The sequence below is a fragment of the Chiloscyllium punctatum genome, chromosome 3, assembly GCF_047496795.1.
Source record: "Chiloscyllium punctatum isolate Juve2018m chromosome 3, sChiPun1.3, whole genome shotgun sequence".
In the NCBI taxonomy this organism is placed as follows: domain Eukaryota; kingdom Metazoa; phylum Chordata; class Chondrichthyes; order Orectolobiformes; family Hemiscylliidae; genus Chiloscyllium; species Chiloscyllium punctatum.
This window is the reverse complement of record NC_092741.1, coordinates 35354341-35381565: the sequence shown is the minus strand read 5'-3', so window position 1 is coordinate 35381565 and position 27225 is coordinate 35354341. Positions and strand designations below refer to the sequence as shown.

The following is a 27225-nucleotide window of genomic DNA, read 5'->3' as shown; positions in this document are numbered from 1 at the left end:
CTTAGTAAGGTGGTAAAAACAATGACTGCAGATGCTGAAAATCAAATACTGGATTAGTGGTGCTGGAAGAGCACAGCAGTTCAGGCAGCATCCAACGAGCAGCGAAATCAACGTTTCGGGCAAAAGCCCTTCATCTTGCCCGAAACGTTGATTTCTTAGTAAGGTGGAGGAGCAGAGGGATCATGGGGTCTATGTTCATAGCTCTTTGAAAGTTGCCACTCAGGTGGATAGAGCTTGTAAGAAGGTCTATGGTGTATTAGCGTTCATTAGCAGAGGGATTGAATTCAAGAGTCATGAGGTGATGTTGCAGTTGTATAGGACCTTGGTGAGGCCACAGTTGGAGTACTGTGTGCAGTTCTGGTCGCCTCACTTTAGGAAAGATGTGGAAGCTTTGGAGAGGGTGCAGAGGAGATTTACCAGGATGTTGCCTGGAATGGAGAATAGGTCGTACGAGGATAGGTTGAGAGTGCTAGGCCTTTTCTCATTGGAACAGCGAAGGATGAGGGGTGACTTGATAGAGGTTTATAAGATGATCAGGGGAATAGATAGAGTAGACAGTCAGAGACTTTTTCCCCCGGGTACAACAAAGTGTTACAAGGGGACGTAAATTTAAGATGAAGGGTGGAAGGTATGGGGGATGTCAGGGGTAGGTTCTTTACCCAGAGAGTGGTCGGGACAGGGAATGCGCCTCCTGTGGGAGTGGCAGAGTGAGAATCATCGGTGACCTTTCAGCGGCAATTGGATAGGTACATGGATAGGTGCTTAAGCTGGGACAAATGTTCGGCACAACATCGTGGGCCGAAGGGCTTGTTCTGTGCTGTGTTGTTCTATGTTCTATGTTTATGTCTTGGTCATTAACACTATAAACAGGAAGGGCCAATCATCAAACCTTGTGGTACATTTCTGAACAAAGTACAAAAATACCCTTGACAGTCACTGTCCTACCACAAAGCCAGTTTTGGATGCAATTTGCCAAATTGTCCTGGGTTGCTCTGGCTCTTAACATCTTAACCAATGCAAGACCTTATTAAAAGTCTTACTGAAGTCAACGTAGACCACGAGAACTGCCCTCCTTTCATATGCACATTTGAAAAGTGGTACTACATGAGCTGTCTTCCAGAGAGGATTTGACAATTCACATCAGAGCCCCTGAAATATCCTTCCTTGCCTCCCACAACAGCCTGGGATACTTTTCACCTGAGCCTGGGGAATTATCCACACTCAAGCCTACTAAAATCGCTAATATGCCGTCATCTCAGTAATCCTGTTCAAGTATATCACAGTCCACCTTCTGATTTCTGTACTTAAATCATCCTTTTGTTTTTTTTTTAAAAGGACCAATTGCAAGCAATAAACAACTGTAAACAACACCCTGACCATCCTCCCCGTGGCATATACCTCCCCCAAAATACAAAAAGAAATGTCAAACAACAGTAATAATTATAAACCTATACATAGCACAAAACCATAATAAATTAGATCAGCAGTAAGATAACTGCATTAGCAAAAGAAAGAGGGGGAAAAAAAAATAATCGCCATGACAGAAGATACCTCAGTCTGGAACATTAAATAGACAACACCCTTAACATATGAAAGAAAAGGGTTCCAGATTTTTGTAAAATTGTTAGAGGAGCCAGATAAGGATAATCTAATTTTTTAAAAAGTCTAGCACATGTCTAACCCAATGTGTATGAGTAGGCAGAATTAGGGATTTCCATTTTAACAATGTCAATCTTCTGGCCAACAGGGTAGTGAATGCTATCATTTTTTCTAAGAGGAAGAAAGTTTAGATAAAGAGGGTGACACCCCAAACAAAGCAGTAATAGCTTTAGGAGTAAGATTTTTGCCAGATACCTTAGATAAGATGTCAAAAGTATCAGTTCAATATCTACTTAAAGAAGGTTAAAGCCAAAACATGTGCATATAATTTGCTGGGGTTTGTTGACACTGACCACAGGACAGTCAACTCCTCAAATATTTTTGCAAGTCAAGCTTTGGTGTAGAATCTTGCATTGAATAAAACAATGTTTTGCACAGATACAAAACCTGTGCATCCTTTGTGATATCTCATCCCACAGATCACCTAGTATTACTCTTCCAGAACTGACCCTCAGATAACTTTAATAGAATCAAGAGAACTAAGCATACTTTCTGAACATTTGAATAAATAGCTGAAATAGCCCCCTTTTAATGAAGAAAATGGTTCTAGAAAGATGTCAAAATCAGAATCATTAGGAAGGGCGGGGAAAACCTGAAATGAACTATGGACAAAACTGCGAACTTGGAGGTATCTAAAGAAGTGGCTTTTAGGAAGTGAAAACTTTTCAACTAATTGTTGAAAAGATGCAAAAATGCCAACAACATATAAATCTTTCAGTTTTTATTCCTAACTTAGCTCAACCCGAAAAGGCACTGTCCACTAAAGATGGAGGAGAAATGTGATTTGCCAGCAACGGTGCCTTAGTAGAATATGACTGAAAGCAAAAGTGTTGTCTAAATTGAAACCATATTTCTAGACACGGTAAAACAATTATATTGTTCAACTAAATAGAAGTAGAAGAAAGGACCGGTGAATGCAATACAGCCTTCAATGTTACCGGATGGGTGGAATTTACCTCAATAGCCAAGCAAATTGAGAGAGCATGAAGGTTCTAATATTGGAGCCAATTGTACAAATTTCTAATGTTTGCTGCCCAGTAATAAAATATTCGCTACCCCACCTAGTATCTTAAGCCTCTGTAACAAGGGTTTTCATAACCTAGAAGCTTTTTTTATTCCAAATAAATTCAAGAAGGAGACTGTCTACTTTACCATAAAAGAAAAGAGGTAGAAGAATTGGTATGTATTGAAATAAATAAGAAAATTGTGGAAAAATATTTATTTTAAGGGAATTAATTCTAGTAGGAACAGGCAAATTAAGGAGAGATCATTGTTCGAAGTCTCGTTTAATTTGTACCAATAATGGTTCTAATGTTTTCTGTACAAATTCCCATGTGTAACTGCCATGTGTACACCAAGATAAACAAAGCCAGAGTTGGCAATTTCAAATGATAAACTATCTAGCGGGTATTCCCTGACAGGCTTATTGATAGCAAATATCTCACTTTTGCTAAAATTCAATTTATACCCAGAAATCTTACTGAAAGATTCTAAAACTGAAAATGCGGTAGGAATGTAGAGATAAGTTCGAGACAAACAGCAAAAAGTAATCTGCATTGCGGGCTATCTTCAACTCCACGCTATTTCTAATAATGCCAGAGTCTGTCGGGCAATAGACAGATTCAATTACAATGGCAAACAGCAGTGGACTCAAAGGACAACTTTGTCTAGTGGGACGATAAAGGTTGAAATAACCAGAATTCATGTTATTGGTCCAAACAGAGGGCTGCGGTGATGCATAGAGTAGTTTGATCCAAGAAATAAATTTTTCCTCAAAGCCAAATTTCTCCGAAGTGGGAAAAAAATTATTTCATTCCACTCTATCAAAGGCTTTTTCAGCATCCTAAAGATGTCAAGGCCTCAGGAACAGTGGATGGAGAAGAATTGTAAACAACGTTAAGTGCCCACCTAAGATTAAAAGAGTGCCTGTTGCAAATATGTCCAGTTTGATCCAAGGATATGATCAATGGAAGGCTGGTTTCCAAACGTCATGCCAATAGCTTTGACAATAATTTAAAGTTAACATTTAGCTGATTTATAGGATGATATGAACCCCACAGTAAGGAACCTTTACCTTTCTTTAAAAGCAAAAAAAATGCCTGAGTTAAAGTTTGAGGAAGAGAGCCAGAACTAAACACTTCAACAAACATGTCTACCAAAGGTGGAGCCAGCTTTTTCCAAAATGGTTTTCTGGCCAAATTTCATAAAACATCAGGTCCAGGACCCTTACTGCTTTGAAATGATTGCGCTGTTGCCTCCAGTTTTGTTCCAATGCTGTTGCCACATTTTGATCAATAGTAGGTACATTAAACTTATCAAAAAAGCTATGAAAATCTGCTATTGCAAGAGATGATCTTTCAGATGAATAAAGTGAAATGTAAAATTTCTTAAGTCTAGTTGATTTCTAGAAGTTCGGCACAACATCGTGGGCCGAAGGGCCTGTTCTGTGCTGTATTGTTCTATGTTCTATGTTCTATGTTCTATGTTCTAATAGGTCTGACGTGACACCTGAATTAGCCTTAATTTGTGGGATTAATTGAGATGAGGACATTTGGTGTAACTGATGTGCCAACAACTTACTGGTTCTATCCCTTATTCTTATCAGTTTTACCTAGAGTGAAGTACAAGCTCGGTGGTGTATTGTGACATTACAACATTATACTCTACCTGTAGGGATATGTGTTCTTGAAATATTTCTGAAGACTTAGAGATTGCATCAATAGAGTCTAATAGAGACATGTTGTGCTAACCATGCCAATTTCTCTTTCCTAAGTCTTTTCTTATGTGCTGCATAAGAAATTATTTCACCCCTAATAAATGCTTTCAGGGTTTCCTACAGCAAGGAAGCTGTGATGTCTGGGATTTTGTTAAATTTTTTTAAAATTTATCTGCTGAGACAAAATTAACAAAATCTTCTTCTAAGGGTAAGGGCGTATTGAGATGCCAAGGTGGGCGTGTATTAAGAAACATTTTGAAAACGAACATTCATAGAGACAGATGCATGGTGTGATAAAACAGCTGAATCATATTTGCAACCAGAAATGGATGTGAGCAATCTGTCATCCACCAAAAAGAAATCAATACATGAAAAAGTGTGGTGGACATGCAAAAAAAAATCCTTTTTAGAGGGATTAAAGAACTGCCAGGCATCAACAACATTTAAACTCCTCCATTAAAGTCTTAATTATTTTAGCAGATTTGGATTGGGCACTTGGAAATGAGGATTCAACCAACAGTTAAAATCTCCTCCCATGGTTAACTGGTGTGAAGATAAATCCGGTAACATTGAAAGAAACCATCTGGAAAAAAAAGCCTCATCATCCCATTTGGGAGCATAAACATTAGCTGAGATTACATCAATGCCAAAAATCTGTCTAGTAATAATAAATCTGTTGTTGTGGTTCTGTTTGCCAAGCTGGGAATTTGTGTTGCAGGCGTTTCATCCCCTGTCTAGGTGACATCCTCAGTGCTTGGGAACCTCCTGTGAAGCGCTTCTGTGATCTTTCCTCCGGCGTTTGTAGTGGTTTGTCTCTGCCGCTTCTGGTTGTCGTTTCCAGCTGTCCATTGCAGTGGTCGGTATATTGGGTCCAGATCGATGTGCTTATTGATTGAATCAGTGGATGAGTGCCATGCCCCTAGGAATTCCCTGGCTGTTCTCTGTTTGGCTTGTCCTATAATAGTAGTGTTGTCCCAGTCGAACTCATGTTGCTTGTCATCTGTGTGTGTGGCTACTAAGGATAGCTGGTCATGTTGTTTCGTGGCTAGTTGGTGTTGATGGATGCGGATCGTTAGCTGTCTTCCTGTTTGTCCTATGTAGTGTTTTGTGCAGTCCTTGCATCGGATTTTGACAATGGAACGCAACCCAAAGGACTAGCCACACTACCATACATCAAGAGCATTTCCGAACTGACAGCCAGACTACTGCGACCACTAGGACTCATAACAGCACACAAACGAACAGCCACTCTCAGACAACAACTCACCAGGACGAAGGACCCGATACCCAACATGAGCAAAACCAATGTAGTGTACAAAATCCCATGCAAGGACTGCACAAAACACTACATAGGACAAACAGGAAGACAGCTAACGATCCGCATCCATGAACACCAACTAGCCACGAAACGACACGACCAGCTATCCTTAGTAGCCCCACACGCAGATGACAAGCAACATGAATTCGACTGGGACAACACGACTATTATAGGACAAGCCAAACAGAGAACAGCCAGGGAATTCCTAGAGGCATGGCATTCATCCACAGATTCAATCAATAAGCACATCGATCTGGACCCAATATACCGACCACTGCAATGGACAGCTGGAACTGACAACCGGAAGCGGCAGAGACAAACCACTACAACTGCCGGAGGAAAGATCACAGAAGTGCTTCACAGGAGGCACCCAAGCACTGAGGATGTCACCTCGACAAGACAAAATGTCTGCAAGACAAATTCCCAGCTCGGCGAACAGAACCACAACAACGAGCACTCGAGCTACAAATCTTCTCAAATAATAAATCTGCCAGTAGAGTCAGATAGTTCTCGTATGGATGAAAGGAATAGATTTATGTAAAAGAATAGCAATTTCTCTAGATTAGCTAGAAAAGGAGGAAACTTAAACTTGTCCAATCCGACCTCGTTTCAACTTAGGACTGACTATATTTTTCAAATGGCTTTCTTGTAAATAAATTATATGGGCATTAAGATGGTGTAAATACAGTAAAACCTTAGTGTTTAATTGGGTTGTTTAGCCTTTGTAATTCAGATTGGCAAATTTATTGTCCCCACCGCCAAAGGTGGTGAAGTATTAAACTTTTTCATGTGTAATCATCACATGTAAAATCCCAAATGTGCAAAAATAGATAAACAAATGTAAACCTTGTAAAAGTGAGGTATGTGCCACCCCCTTCTCTATCCCCATCAGAACAAAAACAAACTCCACCATCCCCCATAGCAGTATCCCCCCAAATTGAATACCTGCTCACCAACCCCTCCCCATCCCAGCAGAGGCATCCTCTAGATGGGTGCTTGCTGTCTTCACCCATAGTTTAAAAAAAACTGTTGTCTTTTGTAGCTCACGCAAACTACACAACGACTTTGGAATGTAAAAATTAACTGTACAAAAACTACGTTGCAAAAATGAGTAATAATGTGGGTGGCACAGTGCCAGAGACCTGGGTTCAATTCCCACCTCCGGCGACTGACTGTGTGGAGTTTGCACATTCTCTCCTTGGTTGCATGGGTTTCCTCCGGATGCCCCGGTTTTCTCCCACGGAAATGTGCAGGTTAGGTGAATTGGCCATGCTAAATTGTCCCGTAGTGTTAGGTGAAGGGGTAAATGTAGGCAAATGGGTCTGGGTGGGTTGCTCTTCAGTGGGTCGGTGTGGACTTGTTGGGCTGAAGGGCCTGTTTCCACACTAAATAATCTAATCTAAATGAAATAAAATATATACTATGTATGGTTAAACAATTAAACTCTATATTCTTTGGTACCAGTAGAGCAACCTTTCAACACAATATAAGTCTTGAGTAAAAAAGCCTGTACTTTTGGTGAATGAAATCAAATATAAGAAGAATACCAAATCCAAATCCATAAACACAGCACACTGTCCATCTTCATCTCCACAATGGGAAATGTAGTCTTTGTCTATGGTGGCGTTAAAACTAATGTCTAATTGGCCTAGTTAGGCCCAACCATCAATCTGGCTCGGGAACCACAATCTTTTTCAGGTTTTTATTCACCAAGACCATAGCCCAACCTGGGTCATCAAAACTGAGTTGGCTGCTCAGCAAGATGATATGTAATATCACAGGATAACGAAGGTCAAATTTAACGTTAGGACATGAGTGTTGCTCCTTCTTTACTTTGGCAAAAGCTGCATGCTGCTTAGTCACAGTCAGGGTGAAATCCAGAAAAATGTATACTCTTTCCATTATATATAAGGGGAGAAGCATCTCCAGTAGGGCACAGAATGTGATTTCGCACTTGAAACTGGTTCACCCTGACGACCATCGGGGGAGCAAACTCACCTTCTTTCAGTTTAGCACACAGTGTGCGATGAGCCCTATCCAACACTGGTTTAGCCTCAAGTCTGAGCAAGTCCTGTAAAGGTTGGGCCATAAATTCTGTGGGGCGAGGATTCTCCAATCCCTTGGGTAAACCCACAAATCGAATATTATTCCACCTGAAGCGGGCCTCCGAGTCTTCACATTTCTTAGTCAGAGACTCAAATGTAACAGATAACACACTAACGTTAGCTTGATGCTAGCTATCTGGTTATCATGCTCATCAGTCAAACGTTCCAGGTCCAAAGTAGTCCTGCATTGTAAAAAAAAAAACCTTTTCTTCCAACGGCTGCAGAGCAGTTGTTACCTCCTTTTTGACCGGCTCTGAAATTATAGATTCAACCCTGGTCCTTATTTCAACACATGTTCTAAATCCTACATAGCATAGCTTCATTAGTATCCGGCTAAGGCAATTGGTGGACTTGGCTGACTCAATCTTTGTTCGAGAAGTCGCCATTTGAAAGGATACAGGTAAAAATGGGTTTTTCAGAAAAAAAATAGCTGAACAGTGTAGAGGGCGTGTAACGAATGCATTTAAGAAACCAAATATTTAAATTTACTACATTCCCGAGGAGTGAACCCAAACTATGTCTGACGTCATTATGCCACTGGTCACAAGATCTTGGTGGAAATCCCATCTCCTGCAATTTCCAGTTTGAGTGGAGCTTGGGAGGACTTTCTCTCCTCCTCTCTCTCTGGGTCTTTCCTTCGTGTCTCCAACCCTGCACCCGCGCGCCCCCCCCCCCCCCCCCCACCCCGGCTCCAAGGGTTCTGAGGAAGGGTCACTGGACTGAAACATCAACTCTGCTTTCTCTCCACAGAGGCTGCCGGAACTGCTGACCTTTTCCAGCAGTTTGCGTTTTTGTGAGTAGAGGTTGTGAGCTTTGTGAATCCAGCAGTGATTGCCACTCTGTAATTGTTATGGGATCAGTCAGGGAGCTAGTCACTTCGGCAGCTAGAATTCACCAAAGGGTCCCAAATCACTGGGTCCTGGTCACCATGGATGGTCATTTGTGTTGGTCTTCCACAGTAGTCACTGTCTGTGCTTGCTTTGTTTCCCTTCTTTCCCTTCAAATGTTCTGTAAATCTTGAAGCTTTGTATGTTATCTCTCCATATCCTTGATGTCTTCACTGCTGACTGCTCATGTGAGCTGTTATTAATTAACCCACTGTGAAAGCGCCATTTGTCATTCAAGTTACTTATCACTTGAACCCACAGTATCTTGTCAGTTGCTGCAGTCAGGAGATTTCGAGAGTCCACATGTCAGATTTGATCTAGTTTATTAGAACCCTCGGTCCACAACTCTCACTTAGCCTTTTGAGTGGCTCCCGCTCCTGTGATGTGCATTTTCCTGCAAACAGCTGTTCCCAATCCACTTGGCCAGATCCTGTATTATCTTGTTAAAATCGCCTTTCAGAACCCATCTTTTTCCTTGTACATAATTACTTTAAATCCCACTGAATTATAGTCGCTATCACTGATTCCCATTTCCATTCCCTAACCCCAGCATCACTACCACCAACAACATCACATCTAACTTCATTTGCAATAATGGGTCCAACTTGTATAACTTTGTCTGTGCTGGCTCAGAATGGTCTCCTGGATAAATTTTAAGAATTCCGGCTGCTCTAAACTCTTCAGACTTAGTCTATCCCAGATGATATTCGGGAAATTGAAATTCCTTACTGTTAAGACTCAATTATTTTACACTTCTAAGATTTGCCTGCATATCTATCTTGCTGTCTCTCCCTGTTTATTTTGGCTATATTTAGTGCAGAATTTGACTCCTTAATCTCAACATTCATTGCTCTTTTGTCATCAATCCTCTTTGTCACTTCAGGGAGTTGCATCAAATTTGTTAAAAAATGACCTTCCCTTAAGGCTATGCTGACTATTCCTAACCAGGTCATGCCTTTCTAAAGGACCGTTTATCCAATCTCAGGATTGATTTCAACTATTTGTTCACCACCAAAATAAGATTGTCCTGTAGGGCTTAATCAGTTGCGGTGCTGCTGAGGTGATCTTGGTGATAGGCTTTGAAGTCACCACCCAGAGTACTTTCTGTACCCTGCCATCTTCAGCGCATCTAACCAAGCAATACTGAATGTGGAGGAATACTAATTCATCAGATGACGGCAGAGCGTGTTGTAAAAGGATATCTTGCCAATTACTTTTTAACCTGATGCCATGCAACTTCATGGGCTTCGAAGTTAATGTTGAGGACTCCTAGGCCATTTGCTATCTGAGACTGCATCACTGTTCTGCCAGCTCATGTGGCTTTATCTAGCCAATGAGTCTGGTTGTGTCCAGGGCCAGTGATAGTGATGTCCTTACCATCGTCATCTAAGATTTGATTCTGTGTATATAACTGATAGGCTATTGCAGTGGTCCGCTTTCCCAGTTTTCACTGAAGCCTCCGGCTGGGTTTGCTATGAACAATCTCCTCCAATTAACTTTTGAAAGTTCTTTTCTCAAACCATTAAAATTTATCTTACTCCAATTAAAAGTTTTTAGCTTTTATGGAAATCTTGTGCTTTTCCATAAACATTTTAAAGCTAATAGAATTATGATCGCGAGACCCAAAGTGTTCCCTTCCTATCATGTCAGTCACTTGCCCTGCCTTATTATACTAGAGAAGGTCAAATTCTCCTTCTCTAGAAGGAACATTTACATTAGATTAGATTCCCTACAGTGTGGAAACAGGCCCTTCGGCTCAACAAATCCACACCGAACCTCCAAAGAGTAACCCACCCAGTCCCATTTCCCTCTGACTAATGCACCTAATACTATGGGCAATTTAGCATGGCCAGTTCACCTGGCCCGCACATCTTTAGACTGTGGGAGGAAACTGGAGCATCCGGAGGAAACCCACACAGACACGGGGAGAATGTGCAAACTCCACACAGTCGCCCGACGCTGGAATCGGACTTGGGACCCTGGTGCAGTGAGGCATCAGTGCTAACCACTGAGCCACCGTGCCGCCCCAATTGAGGAAGAAAATTTTCTTGAATACATTTAACAAATTCTTTACCTTCCAAACCTTTAACGCTATGGTAGTCCCGGTCAGTGTTTGGTAAATTAAAATCTCCTATCATTATAGCCTCCTTATTCTGACATATATCTGAGATCTCTCTAGGCACTTTTTCTTCTTTCTCTCTGACTGTTAGGGTTGATGCCAGTGTTGTAGCTGTTAATTGTGCACCACCATTCTTGGGCATTACACTGAAATTACTAAATTATTGTGTATGTCCAAAGATATAACACTTGTAGCAAAGGTTTTTGACTCTTCTTTTTTCTGAACAAAGCCGGTCTAAACGTCATGGTGTCAATCATGGTATCAGCAAAGGTTTTACTGTTTAAAAAAAAATTATATTTGTATTCAGTTTCTAAACAAACTTGGGGAATTTGCATGAACTTAAAACATACCACTGTTTGTTGCGACCTAATTGCTGATTTGATATCAATGCCAGTTGATACTAGCAGGAATTGTTCTTTCATTGATGCTTGATTTCCTGAATTTTGAATTTCACCTTGAACATTTGTCTAGCATTTTTACCAAGCAGTTTGTAGTATTCTAACATTTCCTTATGTTTTCTTTTTTTTCCTGTTCAGTTGTTTCATTCAAATGTCCTGAGAATGTATCATTAACAGTTGAATGGTACCTTAGGTATTACCCTTGTCACAATGAATTTAATAACATCAAAGTAAGTATTCTTTTAAAATAGTTAAAATAGAGGATTCTTTTAGCTTTATATTTCCACTACAAATAAGATATTGTATATGCGAGTCTTCACTAAGTAGCCCAGGTGGAAAATGGTAATTTTATTTCAGACATTAAACATAAAGAAGAAATATCTGACTTCTCCTAATTGTCAATTGTCAACTGTCAATGGATCAGGTTTATAATGTGAAATATAAACTAGTAATGCAAGAACTATTTAATATTTAGAAAGTAGATTTTGCACGATAAGATTTTCTGAAGGGGCATGCCCTTTATTAACCGCAAGGTTAGGGCTTTGTTCATTCCCAAGCATCTTCAAAAAGTCAACACAGGCGTGTTAAAGGGGCAAACCCATTTTCGGCAGTATTTCATTTAGGGGATTGTTAAATTTTAGAGTTTTATTTATTCAAATGTTCACTGTTGAAAGATTACAGTATTAAGTCTTGGTATAATATTTTGGTTTTGCATTGCAAGGACGTGACAGAAGGAAGTCTGAGTTTAGCTGCAATCAATAAAACTAAAATTCTAGCTCCAGTCAGGATCACAAAGTGGAGGTATTTTGTAATAGCTCCTTAGTAATAGCTACAACTGACAAATTATTATAAAATATCTATATCTTCAGCCTACTACAATCAGGGAAAGAAAAACTGCTTTCATCAAATTGTTCGCGAAAATACATTAATTTTGGCCCATTTATTTAAATATTTTGCTGCTGCTTGTCTAAGTATTGTAATCTTTAGAGCATGTCAGTGAAATGTTGATACCTTTTTTTGTAAGTGATTCCATTTGTAACTATTCTAGTTTTCTGATTCTTCATTAGGAAATATATGATATATATTCTAGCAGTGGTATTCGTAATAGTCTTGAACCTCACCCATTAAGTCAAGGGCAATACATTGCACACAAGACTGAAAATATTGTCTGCAATGACAAAATTCAAGTCTTCCCAAAATTTAATGTAAGTATATGTACGTAGTGCTAAACTACATTATCTGTTTAAATTGAGTCCTATCCTCCAGTCTAACATATATAAATTTTACCTTTCAGATGAGCCATGATCTTCCAAAACCAGTGGTGGTACAGACGCCAAAGATAAATATGGTAATGAATTGGCAGTACTTTAAATGTATTATAATTAGGTGATGCTTATTTTGTAGCCAACTTGAACTTTTAACACACTTTGCACTTTTCAGCATGGTCAATACAAACAGCTTCCAGCAGGTTCTGAGCAATATTCACTTCATCTTATACATTGGGATGCTTTGCTCAGGTCAGCTTTTCTTGCAAGCAGTTTCCAAACACACAGCCTTCTGCCCAAAAGACACAATCAAAAACTAGTTCAATTTGTTCCCTTTTTTTGTTTCTCAACATTCTCTGTATTTAGCTGTCCAGCACCAGCCTCCTCTTGGCCAATGCAACATCCATCAGCTGAAGTCCTTGAGCGTATCACATCCTAGTGCTGCAGTGTTTTAAAACAATAATTGATCTTTTGAAGCCAGTTACCATATGCAAATATCAGTTTGTGTGTTCTCTTTCACAAACTAGCTCCTGTTCTAAGTTTGATTTTGACCACACACAGTTTGCAAACCAAAAATGAAGAAAATAAGAAAATCTGTGATGGTCTCAACATTATTGCCATGAGTGTGTTTTAAGATATTGATTGTAAACTCAAGATTTCCATCTTCAGACTATAACATTCATAATTGTTATGATCTTCCCTGCTTGGAGGATTCATCACTGAGCTCATTAATCCTGTCTCATTCAACATTTGCCTATTCCATGGATTATTACTCAACATTTTGCTCTAAGAAACCATTCTAAATACTTGCTATGAACTTGTCCTTAAAAATACTTTGGCAATTTCCAGCTGTTGAAACTCAAGCCACAGCAATAAAAACAAACTTCTCAAAATAACTAAATGACAATAACATTTATTTATGTTGTGGTACTAGAATATGTAGCTCATCTTGGTTCCCTGAGCATAGGTGGTATCTTGGACTGTTAGCAATACTGGCTGTGCAGTTTTCTTGCAGCTTGGTAAGCAACCTGGTGTACTGCTACCCCTGAGGAATTAAAGTAATCATAGAGTAATTGCAGCACAGAAGGATACTTTTTGACCCAGTGCTAGGAAGCAGGAATGAATGTCACCTCATGGTTCTATAAATTTAATGTATTTGTCCAAGTGGAATTTTATCCTTCCTTCAGCTGCCAGGTAACCTAGAATTGAAACAATGTTGGAAAATTAACTTGAAATCAATGGTATTGCTTTTATATCAAAGGAATGTTTTCTGACTTTTCATGTTCAACACAATAAACTTCCTTTCAAAGCTATCCATGTTGGGTCAGTGAATATTTTTAAAGTTATAAATTTAGGTATTTTCAATATCCTAAAACATGAAAAACTCTTGATACACTTACTATATGACTACAGTAGCCCACCACCCCAATCCCAACCACCACCACTACTGTTTTCAACCAACCTGTCAGTTTATTGTTGAAAGGCAGTGTTTGACCATCCAGAGTTGTGCCAAATGGCTAAACAGTTGCTTTCACTCTTCTCAATGTTTAATCTTCAAGAGCAGTTAATTGCAGCCCATGTTAAATCATTAATGTTTGGCCGTGTTATAAATTTGTGGGAAGGTGTAATACATAATTTTTTTGTAATATGAGCCACATGACATTCTGTTATAAATCCTAAAATACAGACAGAAAGTTTCAGGGAACTCGTTATTGTTCTCAACTATATTTGGTAGTAACTTCTCATTTTTTCCAAGTAATTAATGTGATAGATTTGTTGATTTTAATTTGGCAGTTGTAGAGCAGAATTATTATATTAATTGTGCTGTTTGTAGTAACACTACACTTGCTGCCTTGACCTTTTATTCATGAGGTCATGGGAATTTTTGGAAATGTGCATTTTTCTTTTAATTATTTTGAAAAGACACATATGTAATAGAGAAGTTTAGTTGTATAGCCAGATAGTTATTAGGGATGAAGATTTTGAGGCATTTCTCAGATGGTGGTTCTACTTGACACTATTTTACTGTCCTTCTCCAGCACAGTCATTGTTGTGAAGGCAAATTTGACTTTTTTATTTTGATGTTATTGTAGACCTGAAGTAAATGCAAAATATTGAAGTGTAACTTCAGTATCTTCTATTCAGGAACTATAATCTGAACAAACCTGTGTATAACTTTAATGTGTTGTTTTAAGACTGGAAGCAACTCTGATGTCAAGATCTCTGATCACGTCCATGCGTCTGAAGAAGACAAGGTATTGCAGTTTTTTAAAACTGTTTTAATTGTCAATTATGATACAATAAAACCAGATGTTTTTATAAGTTAAGAATTTATTTTCCATAGTCAAGTGTAATTTTACATATATAATCACTTGGTGTACTGTATCTACACAATAATATGTAATTTCCTTGTTACAAATTGTTATTGTGACTGAGTGAAAGCAGTTAACAAAGCAACTGAACAGAACGATTTTTTTTATTTCAGACTCCTCATTCATTACGAAAAAGAGACCTCTCAATTAAAAAGGTACCAATTTACTTGTCAATATTACCATGTTAAAGTTACTTCAATTTTATGTAAACTTGGTATTGCTAATGCTAACATCTCTTGAACAAAAAATCATACATTTTGCTTGCTGTTGCAATCAAAGGAGGGTATTAGTTTTTTGTTTTGAGCTCCCATGAAGCTGTACTTATTATCTTTAAAATATTTGCAGATTGATTCTCTTATTAGATGTTAAGTAAGACACTTTATTTTGCAGCATGATGTTATAGCGCAAACCTGGAGGGATGGCCCATATCTTTTTATTGTCTCAATCAAATCTCTTGGTGAAAGAATTGAAAGCAACTGGAATTTAACAGGTGAATTTCAATCCCCACACATACATAAAAAGGGAATGGGTAAGCTTTTATTTAAAAATTTAAATTCATGTGTTTACTTGATCATAGCTGTACATTATAGGAACATAATAAGACAATAAAGAATTGCCATGACTGAGATTGGAGGAGTGCATTTTCATTCTCTCCCTCCCCGATCTGCCTCCCTCTCCTTTTCCACTTGTCCCATCCATTCATCACAAAATAAATTAACTGTTTTCCCACTAATCTATATATTCATTTATAAGTTAAGAATTTATTTTCCATAGTCAAGTGTAATTTTACATATATAATCACTTGGTCTTTTATTCCTATAAACCTATCAACCAGTCACAAAATTATTTACTTTTGTGACAAAAACAGGACTTGTTCAATAAAATGGCAAAGCTGCCATCAAGCCAATTGAGCTTACCGACCCCAAAATTTAAAATTAAAACAAATGTTTTTGACTTTTATGAGCCATAAATTTACGAATCAAGTAATCTTGAAAACAAATAAATAGGTACATAGGATTTGGAGAAGGAATGAATTATTTGAACATTTAAAACTACTATTCTGGAAGATCATGGCTGATTGAGATGTGGTCTCAACTACACTTCCTATCTACCATAACCCTTGACGCTGTTGACTATTTTTAAAATTAACTTGGTCTTGCAAAAATTCAATGACATGGCCATCTCTGCCTTCTGAGGGAAAAAGATCCCTCTGATTAATTATCCAAAACTCAGTCTTAAAAAAACAGAATCTCTAGTTCTTAAGCTATGCCCCTTCTAGTTTCTCTTACAAAGAGCTACATCCTCTCAGAAGTTACTGTCTATTATCCTTGAAATCTTGCATTTCACTGCAGTCATTTCTCATTCTTGTAAATTCCAGTAGGATCATGGCTAATCTGATTTACTCCACATTTCCACTAACCCCGGTAACATTTCACAGTATTTCTTAACAAAAATATCTAACACAGACACCATAATGTTCAAGTACTCCACTTCCTCACACCTTTTTGAGGAAGAGAATTTCAATGACACACACAAATTGCATTTTTCTGAGAGAAAAGCTCCCCTCATTTCTGTCTTAAATGGACAACGCCTTATTTTTGAGCAATTACCCCTAGTTCTCGATTCTCCGAGGATAAGCATCTTTACCATATCTACCCTGTCAAGTCTCCTCCAGACCTTGGATGTTTCAGTCAAGCTGTCTCATCTAAGTCCCAGAGGTCTGTAGGGCTGCTTTCTAATTAGAGAGGAAGATGATTGGTAGTGAATTTAACCTCTCCACCTCCACCTCCACCTCCACCTCCACCAAGATCAAGGATGACAGTCCAGAGAGGGGGATGGGAGGTTTCTGCGGTGGCTGAATAGTCCATGCCTGGGATGAGTTGGGACCTTCATAGTAACCTCAGCTGGTGTGGGAATTGACTCCAGGCTGTTAGCTTCACTCTGCATTGCAAAGCTGCCATCCAGCCAACTGAGTTAATTAAACCCCAGCACATAAAAACCAAGCATAAGGCAATCTGCCCATTCAGTTACTAGTTCAGTAAACCTTCTCTGAACTACTTTTAGTGGACTTCTATCCTCCTTTAAATAAGGCGATCAGCACTATACACAATATAGAAAGGTCTCACCAGTGCCTTACATAATGGGAGCATAGTCTCTCTCTATTTTTGTTTAATTCCCTTCGCAATAAACAATGTTCTATTCACCCACTAGGGAACCCAAATTCTTCTGTGTCTCCAAGTTCTTCAATCTCTATCCATTAAAATAACACGCAGCTTTTCCACTTTTCTTGCCACAGTAGGAAAATATGAATTTGTCCACGTTATATGTCACTTCTCAAATTTTTATCCACTCACTAAGTTATATGCCTTTTATAGATACTGTACCGCCTCTTGACAATTTCCTTTCTTGCCTATCTTCCTGTCATCATCAAATTTAATAGCCATGCATTGTCCTCACATCCAATTCATTGATATTACATGTACATTCATATATATTACATTAATTATAAATCTGAAAAAAGTGCATTTATCCTAACTCTCTGCTTCCTGTTAGATAATTAATCTTTATTCTAGCATGTTGCCTCTTCCACCATGAGTGGTTATTTTGAATGGTTAGCTTTGATATGGCAGCTCACCAAATGCCCTTTGGAAATCAAAGTAAACCAAATCCACATGTTCCCTTTTATCCTTTTTGTTCTTTGTTAGCTGAGCACAATTTCTTTTTTGCAAAACCATGTTGACTCTGCCCAATGAAATTAGGATTTTTTTTCAAGTATCCTGCTTTAACTTTTTTAATAGATTGTTGCAATTTCACTGTGACAAATCTATATGCATAAGAGTATAGGTTGCATATGGCCTCTTTTCAGCTCTTGATTCCTGTAACAAAATAGCTTCCAACAGTGCAGCATAAGCATTCTGATCCAATGCAACTCCGTTACAGTAGAAACTACACTTAAAGTATAAATGGACATGCAATGCTTTGGGATGTCCTGAGAAAATAAAAGCTGCTGTATAAATTCCAGTTTCTAAATATGTGAATTCATTTCTTGGCTGAGAGAGTTGCAGATGTTGATGTGCCCTGTTGGTTTTTTTTCTATTTGAGAAGCTAGCTGATCATTAAATGATTTCAACAAAGTTAACGGAGTTATCTGAAATATACTAAAATGAAATCAGAGTTGGGACTGAAATATTCATGATGAATTGAATTGAATGGTTTCCTGTGCTGTAGTTCCAATGATCTAGTTCTGAAATGTGATCTTTTACTTAGAAAAGAATTTTAGCCGGAAGTTAGACTTCATTAGTTTCAAATAATCTTACTCATTCAGAATTCCATAATCAATTGAAGTATCTTTGCAGTGCGAGTGTTAATGCAAGGTTCACATGGATATATCTCAGCAACTGAATTTCCACTGATGGTTGTAAGTATGACATATCTATTCTCAGTTTTTAACATAATTACATCTGATTTTTTTGGTTATTGTTTGCTTGTATTAAACAATTTTAAAAGTGTTCCAATCCCTTGTGAATCCAGCTCTGTTATTTATTTGTCACACAATTCAAACTTATGTTAAAAATCACACAACACCAGGTTATAGTCCAATTGGAAACACTAGCTTTTGGAGCACTGCTCCTTCATCAGGTGGTTGTGGAGTATTTATAGCAAAATTTTACAGTGTGATGTAGCTGAAATTATACATTAAAAAATACCTTGATTGTTAAGTCTCTCATCTGTTAGAATGTGATTTACATATAAAAGAAGTGAAACTAACATGGTCATTCCATTCCTGATGAACGGCTTTTGCACGAAACATTGATTTTCCTGCTCCTCGGATGCTGCCTGACCTCCTGTGCTTTTCCAGCACCACTCTAATCTTGACTCTGATCTCCACCGTCTGCAGTCCGCATGTTTGCCTGGTCATTCTAACAGATGAGAGACTTGACAAACAATCAAGATACTTTTTAATGTATAATTTCACTTACATCACACTGTAAACTTTTGCTATAAATTCTGTGTCTTACAATTGTGTACTCCACAAACACCTGATGAAGGAGCAGCGCTCTGAATTAAACCTGTTGGACTATAACCTAATGTTGTGTGATTTTTAACTTTGTACACCCCAGTCCAACACCGGCGAATCCAAATCAAATTTATAATAGTTACCATGCGGCAAGAGTGCATGGAATCATTCAATATGATCCTTGTTAATCTTGGGCTTCAACTTCACTAACCTGTCTGTTCCCCATGCCTCATGATTCCTCAATAGACCAATGTGTATCTGTCCCTGCCTTAACAATAAAACATCCCAAAATCCTGTGGGATAAAGAATTCAAAAGATTTACCCCTTTTTAGATTAGATTCCCTACAGTGTGGAAATAGGCCCTTCGGCCCAACAAGTCCACATCGACCCTCCGAAGAGCAACCACCCAGACCCATTCCCCTACATTCACCCTTGACTCATACACCTAACACTATGGGCAATTTAGCATGGCCAATTCACCTAACCTGCACATCTTTGGTTGTGGGCGGAAACCGGAGCACCCGGAGGAAACCCACGCAGACATGTGGAGAATGTGCAAACTCCACACAGACAGTTGCCCAAGGTGGGAATTGAACCCGGGTCCCTGGCGCTGAGAGGCAGCAGTGCTAACCACTGAGCCACCATATGAAGAAACGTCTCCCTGTGCAGCCTTAAATGATTTGTGTGCTTATCCTAAGATAATGGGTATTTTAAATTCTCCTGTTGGTGGGAACAAATTCTGTCTGCACCATGAAACCTGTCTAGAATCTTTTATGTTTCAATGAGGTTCTTCTGAACTCCAGAAATGATGCGTCCAAGTCAGACAGATTCTCATCATAGGCCAACTGTTTCACCCGAGAAATTAATCTGATGAGCCTTCACACCTATCGCCTTCAGTATAGATATATATTTTTCTTAAATATAGAGACCAAACCTGTGCACACAATTCCAAATGTATTCCTACTAAATCCACATACAGTTGTAGAAAGACTTATTTATTCGTGTACTCCAGTTCCCTTGTGGTCGTGGCCGACGTGCCTTCCTTATTACGTTCCGTATCTGCATTCTCATTTCTTTGTAATCCTTACCTGAGCACATCCAAGTCTCTGTGTATATTAACAAATACACATTTGATTCCTTTTAAAAATTCTGCTTTTTTACACCCATGACGTGGACTAGAGATGGTGAATTAGCTAACCCTCCCCACGTAATTACTCCACCTGTCATCTTTTGTCCACTCACTTAACCTGTCCTTTTGGCTGTCTGCATCCTCACAGCTCACATTTCCACCCAGGTTTGTACCTTCACCAAACCAGAATGCATACTCTATCTCTTTCTCTAAGTCACTGATGTAGAAATTACATGTCTGAGCTCTCAACACTCTGCTCGTTATGGCCTGCCAATTCTCACTGTCATCTTTGTGGCTCAGACCAAATCCCCTCAAAATAAATCAAGGAAATAGCCTAACTTTTATTTAAAGGCAAGTGTAAGGCATGTGTTCCAGATGTAATTTGCTTGGTCCACGACTAGGCTTTAAGCAAAACACATTTAAAATACAGAAAAAGAGGAATTTGCATAACTTGAACTTGCTTGAAATACTTAGTTAAATAATATTATTTAACTACAAGTACACAATCCTTTATCCAAAATCCTTGGGGCCAGTTGTTTTACAGAATTTGAAATTTTTCTGATTTTGGAATAAATAACATTTTCACAGTGAAATAAAAAATGTTTACCAATCAGCAAACGCATGTGTGAATAGTATAAGCAATGAGACACAATTGATGCCTGCCAGTGCTGGGCCGCGCCGCTATGTCACATCTGAGTGACCTGGTTCGAGTGGGTGTGGAGTTGAGTCACCTGTTTGCATGCCAAAATGATGCACCACACTCCATGAAAAAGATTTTGGAGCTTTTTGGATTTCAGATAAAAGATTTTGTACCTGTATTAGTCATCAACTGTTCCAATATGGCAGTATCCTATTTACATACCCTTGACAAATGCAATTCAGCAAAACAGATTTTCTCATGAGCTATCTCCAATCCAGGAGAAGGAAACACTGCAAGAAATAATCTAACAGTAGCGCGAGAATCCAAGCTTTTCCCAAAAGCAGAGAGCGCGAGCGAGAGAGAACTGTACTTATCATTTACAACTCCAAAAACTTCAACTTCAACTTCAACTGAAAACAAAACTGAAACCATGGGTCTGTGTGAGCCTGACTCCAACCACTTTTGCTTTTTTTTTGTAATTTACAAAGCATAATCAGGGAGCTCAAAGCTGTTTACCCACTGCTTTTGAAGCAGACATTCCGGCAGCACCTCTCTGCAAGTGAAACAGCACAAAACAAATCCCTATTAAAGTTACAGTACTATCACATTTCTGACCAAACAAATGGTCCTGTCAGACCATTTTGGTGTGGAGAGAAGTTGTTGTTTAAATTCTCCCTGTGTGTATTTATGATCTGTTGTTCTGGATCTAAATTTTGTATTTGATGTTTGGTCATTTGCACTAATTTTGAATATTGTTTGAAACATTGTTGTGTATTTGTTCTTCTTACAGTTTTATATGGTGATGTGCATCCTATACATAATTTATGGCATCTTGTGGTTGTTCTGGTCTGCGTGCTACTGGAAAGACTTATTGAGAATCCAGTTTTGGATAGCTGGAGTTATTTTTCTTGGGATGCTGGAAAAAGCTGTTTTCTATGCAGAATATCAGAACACTAATACTCGTGGGGTATCTGGTATGTTTAATTCTTGCTCTGCTCAATCAGTGATTAATACATTAAATGTGACACACAGGTTCAAGCATTCAACACTTTTTCTAGAAATGAAATAGCTTAGGATTCGATCTGTTTTGATTCTGATCTTTACACGAGAGAAGTCATTAATTAGATGTGTATGCATCTTACAAGCTAAAGTACATGTATATTCATAGTCAGTTTGAAAGTGACCTAAGTCTTGATATTGTTTTCTTATTCACCATTTTGACTAGGTCATACAATCTGGCTGGAGAGCAATTTGAATTAAATGGTGCATCAAGTTTCTTAGATTTCTGTCTTTGCAGATAATTTTCAGTGCTTCTGTCAATATAGATGCAAGATCCTAGAATTCACTCCATTAAGTTTCTTCCCTTCTTGCGGAAAACTGATACAGTTGCGTTTGGGAAGGTCTTTGTCTTTCAATGCTATTTGCTGTATCCTGTTTCATCAATAGTATGTGTGCAAAATGATGATATGAATAAATATTAGCTGATAGGTCTTTCTGCAAGGAAAATTGAAAATATGATTTTGAATATCTAAACTGATGTAAATGAAATGCCTCTTTTCTTTGGGGAATCATAGAATTGATTTTGTGTAAAAATAAATCTTCCTGTGTACTCCATATACTATTAAAGGTTCATTGAGGTGATATAAGAGTATTGGGTCACTGTCAAAATATGTTCATCACTTATTAGAGCTTTTTAATCAGGTTGTCATGATATGCACATTCTTTATTTTCTCCCTATTGAAATTTCATTTACTTTCTGTTGTGTCTGTAAAAGATGAATTCAAACAAGAAAACATTTTAAAGTCACAAACAAAAACAAAGTGTTGGAGAAACTCAGCAGGTCTGGCAGCATCTGTGGAGAAAAGCAGTTAATGTTTTGAGATCATGACTCTTCAGAACTGGACTTAAAACGTTAACTCTGCTTTCTTTTCATAGATACTGCCAGATCTGTTGAATTTCTCCAGAAATTTCTATTTTTGGTTGTTTCAGATCTCGGTATCTTCAATTCTTTGTTTTATTTTAAGCATTTTGAAGTCCTTCAATGGCCTCAAAAATGGTGTTAAAAGTCAAACAAAGTCCAGCAAACTGGATAAGTTTATTAAAAACTTGCTGATGAAGAAAGAAATTGGCGTTCTTTAATTTGAAGAGTTTTAGACCTCAACGTAGTAAGCTGATTATATACTCCTGGGAGTTTGCTTCATTTGGCAGTGTGTGAATGCATCTTGGCAATGCTTCTGCTTTTCTTCTCTTATTTGTAAAGTTGAACCTGACCTCTTAGTAACATCCTCCTACTTCCTTAGTTTTTAAAAATCATTTACTGTACTCAAACTGTTTCGGAGGCACCTAATGGGTTTGTTTTTCCCTGCAGTGCAAGGTCTTCTAATTTTTGCGGAGCTTATTTCTGCAATGAAAAGGACATTGGCTCGGCTCCTTGTGATTATTGTAAGCTTGGGATATGGAATAGTTAAGTAAGTATTTACCCAAATGAGTTTCAATTTAAGTTAAGTGGATAGGAGAGAAGTCAGTATAAATTTACTGCAAGGGTTAGGTTACAAGGTATGACTAAACAAACGAGCATTGTATTTCCTGGAATTTATAAAGTTTATGCAATGATTTGATGAAAAGTTTCAAGATACTAAGGGGAACAAATCTGGTAGATGGGGAGAAATTATTTATGCTTCTTTCAGAGTCCAGGTTAGTGATATAGTCAAAATATTAGAACCAGACCAGTCAGTAAGTGAAACACTTCTTTAAAAGCATGTATGTGAAGTTAGGGCACAGATCAGCTATGCTCTTATTAAAAGGCAGAATAGGCTTGAGGCGCTGAATGGCCAACTCCTGTTCCTATGGAGAGGGTCTTGTGTTTGACTCTTCCTCATATGGTAATTAATTATATCAGTTTTTAAATTGACAACTGATCTATTGACTAATGTTAGCTAAAACTGCTAAGAAACATGGACAAGAGGATTGCTGAACAACCATGATGTTGAATGGTGGCTGATCTTTTTTTTAAAAGACTAAATGGCCTTCGCATTTTCCTCAATGACCAAAACAGTTCATTGTTAAAAGGAAATATATTTGAAGTGCATCTCTTTAACTATTGTATCACTTATACAGACCTCGATTGGGCACAGTAATGCACAGAGTAATTGGTTTGGGAGCACTGTACCTGGTTTTTGCAGCTGTCGAAGGAGTCTTGAGAATTACAGGGGTAAAGTCAACCAATTATTTTTAATTTAGATTTTTTGAAACTGCCTCACACAGCTTAATTCAGCATAATAGAGAACTGATGGTATGATTTACTCAAACCTTCTCTTTTGACCTGTTTTTCTCATTTCAGATGTTCTAAATTTATACAAACTGTTTTATGGTGAAGTGGGACCTTAAGTTTAAATGAAGTATAAGACAAAAGCTATGTTTCGTACCAGTACTTTTTTTTTAAAAAACAGCAATGTTAGAGCCTCCTGAATTGTGTACAAATACCCTCCATGAGCCTCTCTTTTTTTAAGTGATCCTTTTTTATTTAGAGTCATAGAGATGTACAGCATGGAAACAGACCCTTCGGTCCAGCCTGTCCATACTGACCAGATATCCCAACCCAATCTAGTCCCACCTGCCAGCACCCGGCCCATATCCCTCCAAACCCTTCCTATTCATATACCCATCCAAATGCCTCTTAAATGTTGCAATTGTACCAGCCTCCACCACATTCTTTGGCAGCTCATTCCATACACGTACCACTCTGTGTGAAAACGTTGTCCCTTAGGTCTTTTTTATATCTTCTCCCTACGCCCCCCCCCCCCCCCCCCCCAGCCTCTGACACTCCAGGGAAAACAGCCCCAGCCTGTTCAAGCTCTCCCTGTAGCTCAAATCCTCCAACCCTGGCAACATCCTTGTAAGTCTTTTCTGAACCCTTTCAAGTTTCACATCTTTCCGATAGGAAGGAGACCAGAATTGCACGCAATATTCCAACAGTGCCTAACCAATGTCCTGTACAGCTGCAACATGACCTCCCAAATCATGTACTCAATACTCTGACCAATAAAGGAAAGCATACCAAACTCCTCCTCCACTATCCTATCTACCCGCGACTCCAATTTCAATGAGCTATGAACCTGCACTCCAAGGTCTCTTTGTTCAGCAACACTCCCTAGGACCTTATCATTACATGTATAAGTCCTGCTAAGTTTTGCTTTCCCAAAATGCAGCACCTCGCATTTATCTGAATTAAACTCCATCTGCCACTTCTCAGCCCATTGGCCCAACTGACCAAGATTCTGTTGTAATCTGAGGTAACCCTCTTTGCTGTCCATTACACCTTCAATTTTGGTGTCATCTGCAAACTTACTAACTGTACCTCTTATGCTCGCATCCAAATCATTTATGTAAATGACAAAAAGTAGAGGGCCCAGCACCAATCCTTGTCACTCCATTTTTAGTAATGTGAAGAATTTTTCAAACAATTTTAATTGGATCAAAACTACTTTGAATTTAAAAAAAAAGTCAAACTAAACATGTTAAATGATTATTGAGCCCCAGTCAAAAAGACACATGCAATGCTGAACTATACATCTAAATCATTGAAGGAAGCAAACTGCCTAGTTATCCAGTAAGATTAAATATTTCATACTGTATCCAGTTCTGGTAACTCAGTCATAAAACAGGCATACAAATTCTTGAATTCTTTGAGAAGGCCCAAATAGCTCTCCAACTTTTAGAATAAGCAGTTTGAGAAATTGCCTCAGAGGTCCAGAAAACATTGCATAGAAAAGGTCGATTTGAAGTGAAGGTGAAAATCTTGGAAACATTTAAACTCTTGAATGTGAAGTGGATTTCTGGAGGGTTTTGTTTTGGATGGATGAATTGATAGCCTTCCTGATCGGTTGATATTTTCACTCCTGTTTCACTTGCTGTTCTCTCCCCTTAATAACAATGCAGGATCTCGCAAGCCTGTATTGCAATATTCCATGGTGCAGCAATATGGGGATGCAATAGCAGAGTGGTATTACTGCTGGACTGTTAATCCAGAGACTGGATTAGAGTGGTGCTGGAAGAGCACAGCAGTTCAGGCAGCATCCAAGGAGCAGGAAAATCGACGTTTCGGGCAAAAACCCTTCATCAGGAATACAGGCCGAGTGCCTTCAGGGTGGAGAGATAAGCTAGAGGAGGGTGGGGGTCGGGAGGAAGTAGCATAGAGTACAATAGGTGAATGGGGGTGGGGATGAAGGTGATAGGTCAGAGAGGAGGATGGAGTGGATAGGTGGAAAGGAAGGTAGGCAGGTAGGTAGGTCAAGTCATGGGGACAGTGCTGAGCTGGAAGTTTGGAGCTGGGATGAGGTGGGGGAAGAGGAAATGAGGAAACTGTTGAAGTCCACGTTGATGCCCTGGGGTTGAAGTGTTCCGAGACAGAAGATGAGGTGTTCTTCCTCCAGATGTTGGGTGGTGAGGGAGTTGCGGTGAAGGAGGCCCAGGACCTCCATGTCCTCAGCTGAGTTGAAATGTTGGGCTGCAGGGCAGTGTGGGTGATTGGTGTGGATGTCCCAGAGATGTTCCCTAAAGCGCTCTTCTAGGAGGTGTCCAGTCTAATCCAGAAACCCAGGTAATGTTCTGGGGACCTGGGTTTGAATCCCATCACAGCAGATGGTGAAATTTGAATTCAATAAATATCAGGAATTAAGAGTCTAATGATTGCCCATCCCTATTCATAGTAATAAATGCTGGCCTCACCAGTGACTCCCTCCTGAATGAAAAAAAAATGTCACAGGGTGAGGTGGGGGGGGAAGGAAAACATTTAAGTTGAAGTTGCTGTATCATTGTAGATATTGTCTGCTAATCTGTTTAATTTGATCAAGCTTAATTCTGTCAACAAACTAGGGATTAATCTCCTATCTATTATTCAATTTTGAAGTTTAATTTGCTCGTCCATGAAAAGTTTTAAACTGACCTATTTTCCTTTATCCTATCAAAACCAATTTGAAGAAAATCTAACATATGCTTTCTTTGATACTGCAGGATCGAAGAAGTGTGCCAGTTTTGGTGGCTGACATAGCTTTAGCATTAATTGACTCCTGTTTTGTGTGGTTCATATCCTTCGAAAGCTTCTTGTGATTTCTTAAAAAGTATTGATCTTAAAATGAATGGTTCTTACTTAAGGGATTATGGACAGAACTTCCAACTTCAATATTGGTATAAAATGGAAGATGTCAGTATTGTTGGTTGTCCATACACACTCTGCTTCAGTCAAAAGTAACATCATGCAGTAGCTTTAATAATTGGCTGATTCAGTATTGCCAGTTGACTCTCTCTAAAGTTGAAAGTTCAGACCAGAGTGATCTTTTATTTTTTGATAATGTAATTTCATACAGTGGCAGAGTTATTTCTTGCCTTTTGAACAGTTTCTGCTATGATTTCAAGCCCACCGGTAGCATTTAGTTTATTTCTGATGCAGTACTGGAGTTTAACAATAATACTGTAACAGCCTTGTTGCTCTGTTACTGGGCAAGCAACTAAGGCCTGGCCTCATTAATCTGGAAAATTAATGTTCAGTCCCACCATGGCATTGTGAGAATATCACTTTGAGTAAATAAATCTGGAATGAT

General features: G+C 38.7%; 1 protein-coding gene across 1 annotated transcript in view; it reads left to right on the top strand.

The window, feature by feature from the left end:
- Nucleotides 1–27225, top strand: part of tmem87b (transmembrane protein 87B) — a 58378-nt gene that overhangs the window by 13598 nt on the left and 17555 nt on the right. Inside the window, exons 3-13 of the mRNA XM_072551408.1 lie at nucleotides 11341–11432; nucleotides 12270–12407; nucleotides 12497–12550; nucleotides 14663–14722; nucleotides 14953–14994; nucleotides 15230–15329; nucleotides 18196–18257; nucleotides 21417–21600; nucleotides 22995–23094; nucleotides 23744–23837; nucleotides 26639–26714. Coding sequence (XP_072407509.1) covers nucleotides 11341–11432; nucleotides 12270–12407; nucleotides 12497–12550; nucleotides 14663–14722; nucleotides 14953–14994; nucleotides 15230–15329; nucleotides 18196–18257; nucleotides 21417–21600; nucleotides 22995–23094; nucleotides 23744–23837; nucleotides 26639–26714 — 1002 coding nt within the window. The remainder of the gene's footprint in view (nucleotides 1–11340; nucleotides 11433–12269; nucleotides 12408–12496; nucleotides 12551–14662; nucleotides 14723–14952; nucleotides 14995–15229; nucleotides 15330–18195; nucleotides 18258–21416; nucleotides 21601–22994; nucleotides 23095–23743; nucleotides 23838–26638; nucleotides 26715–27225) is intronic.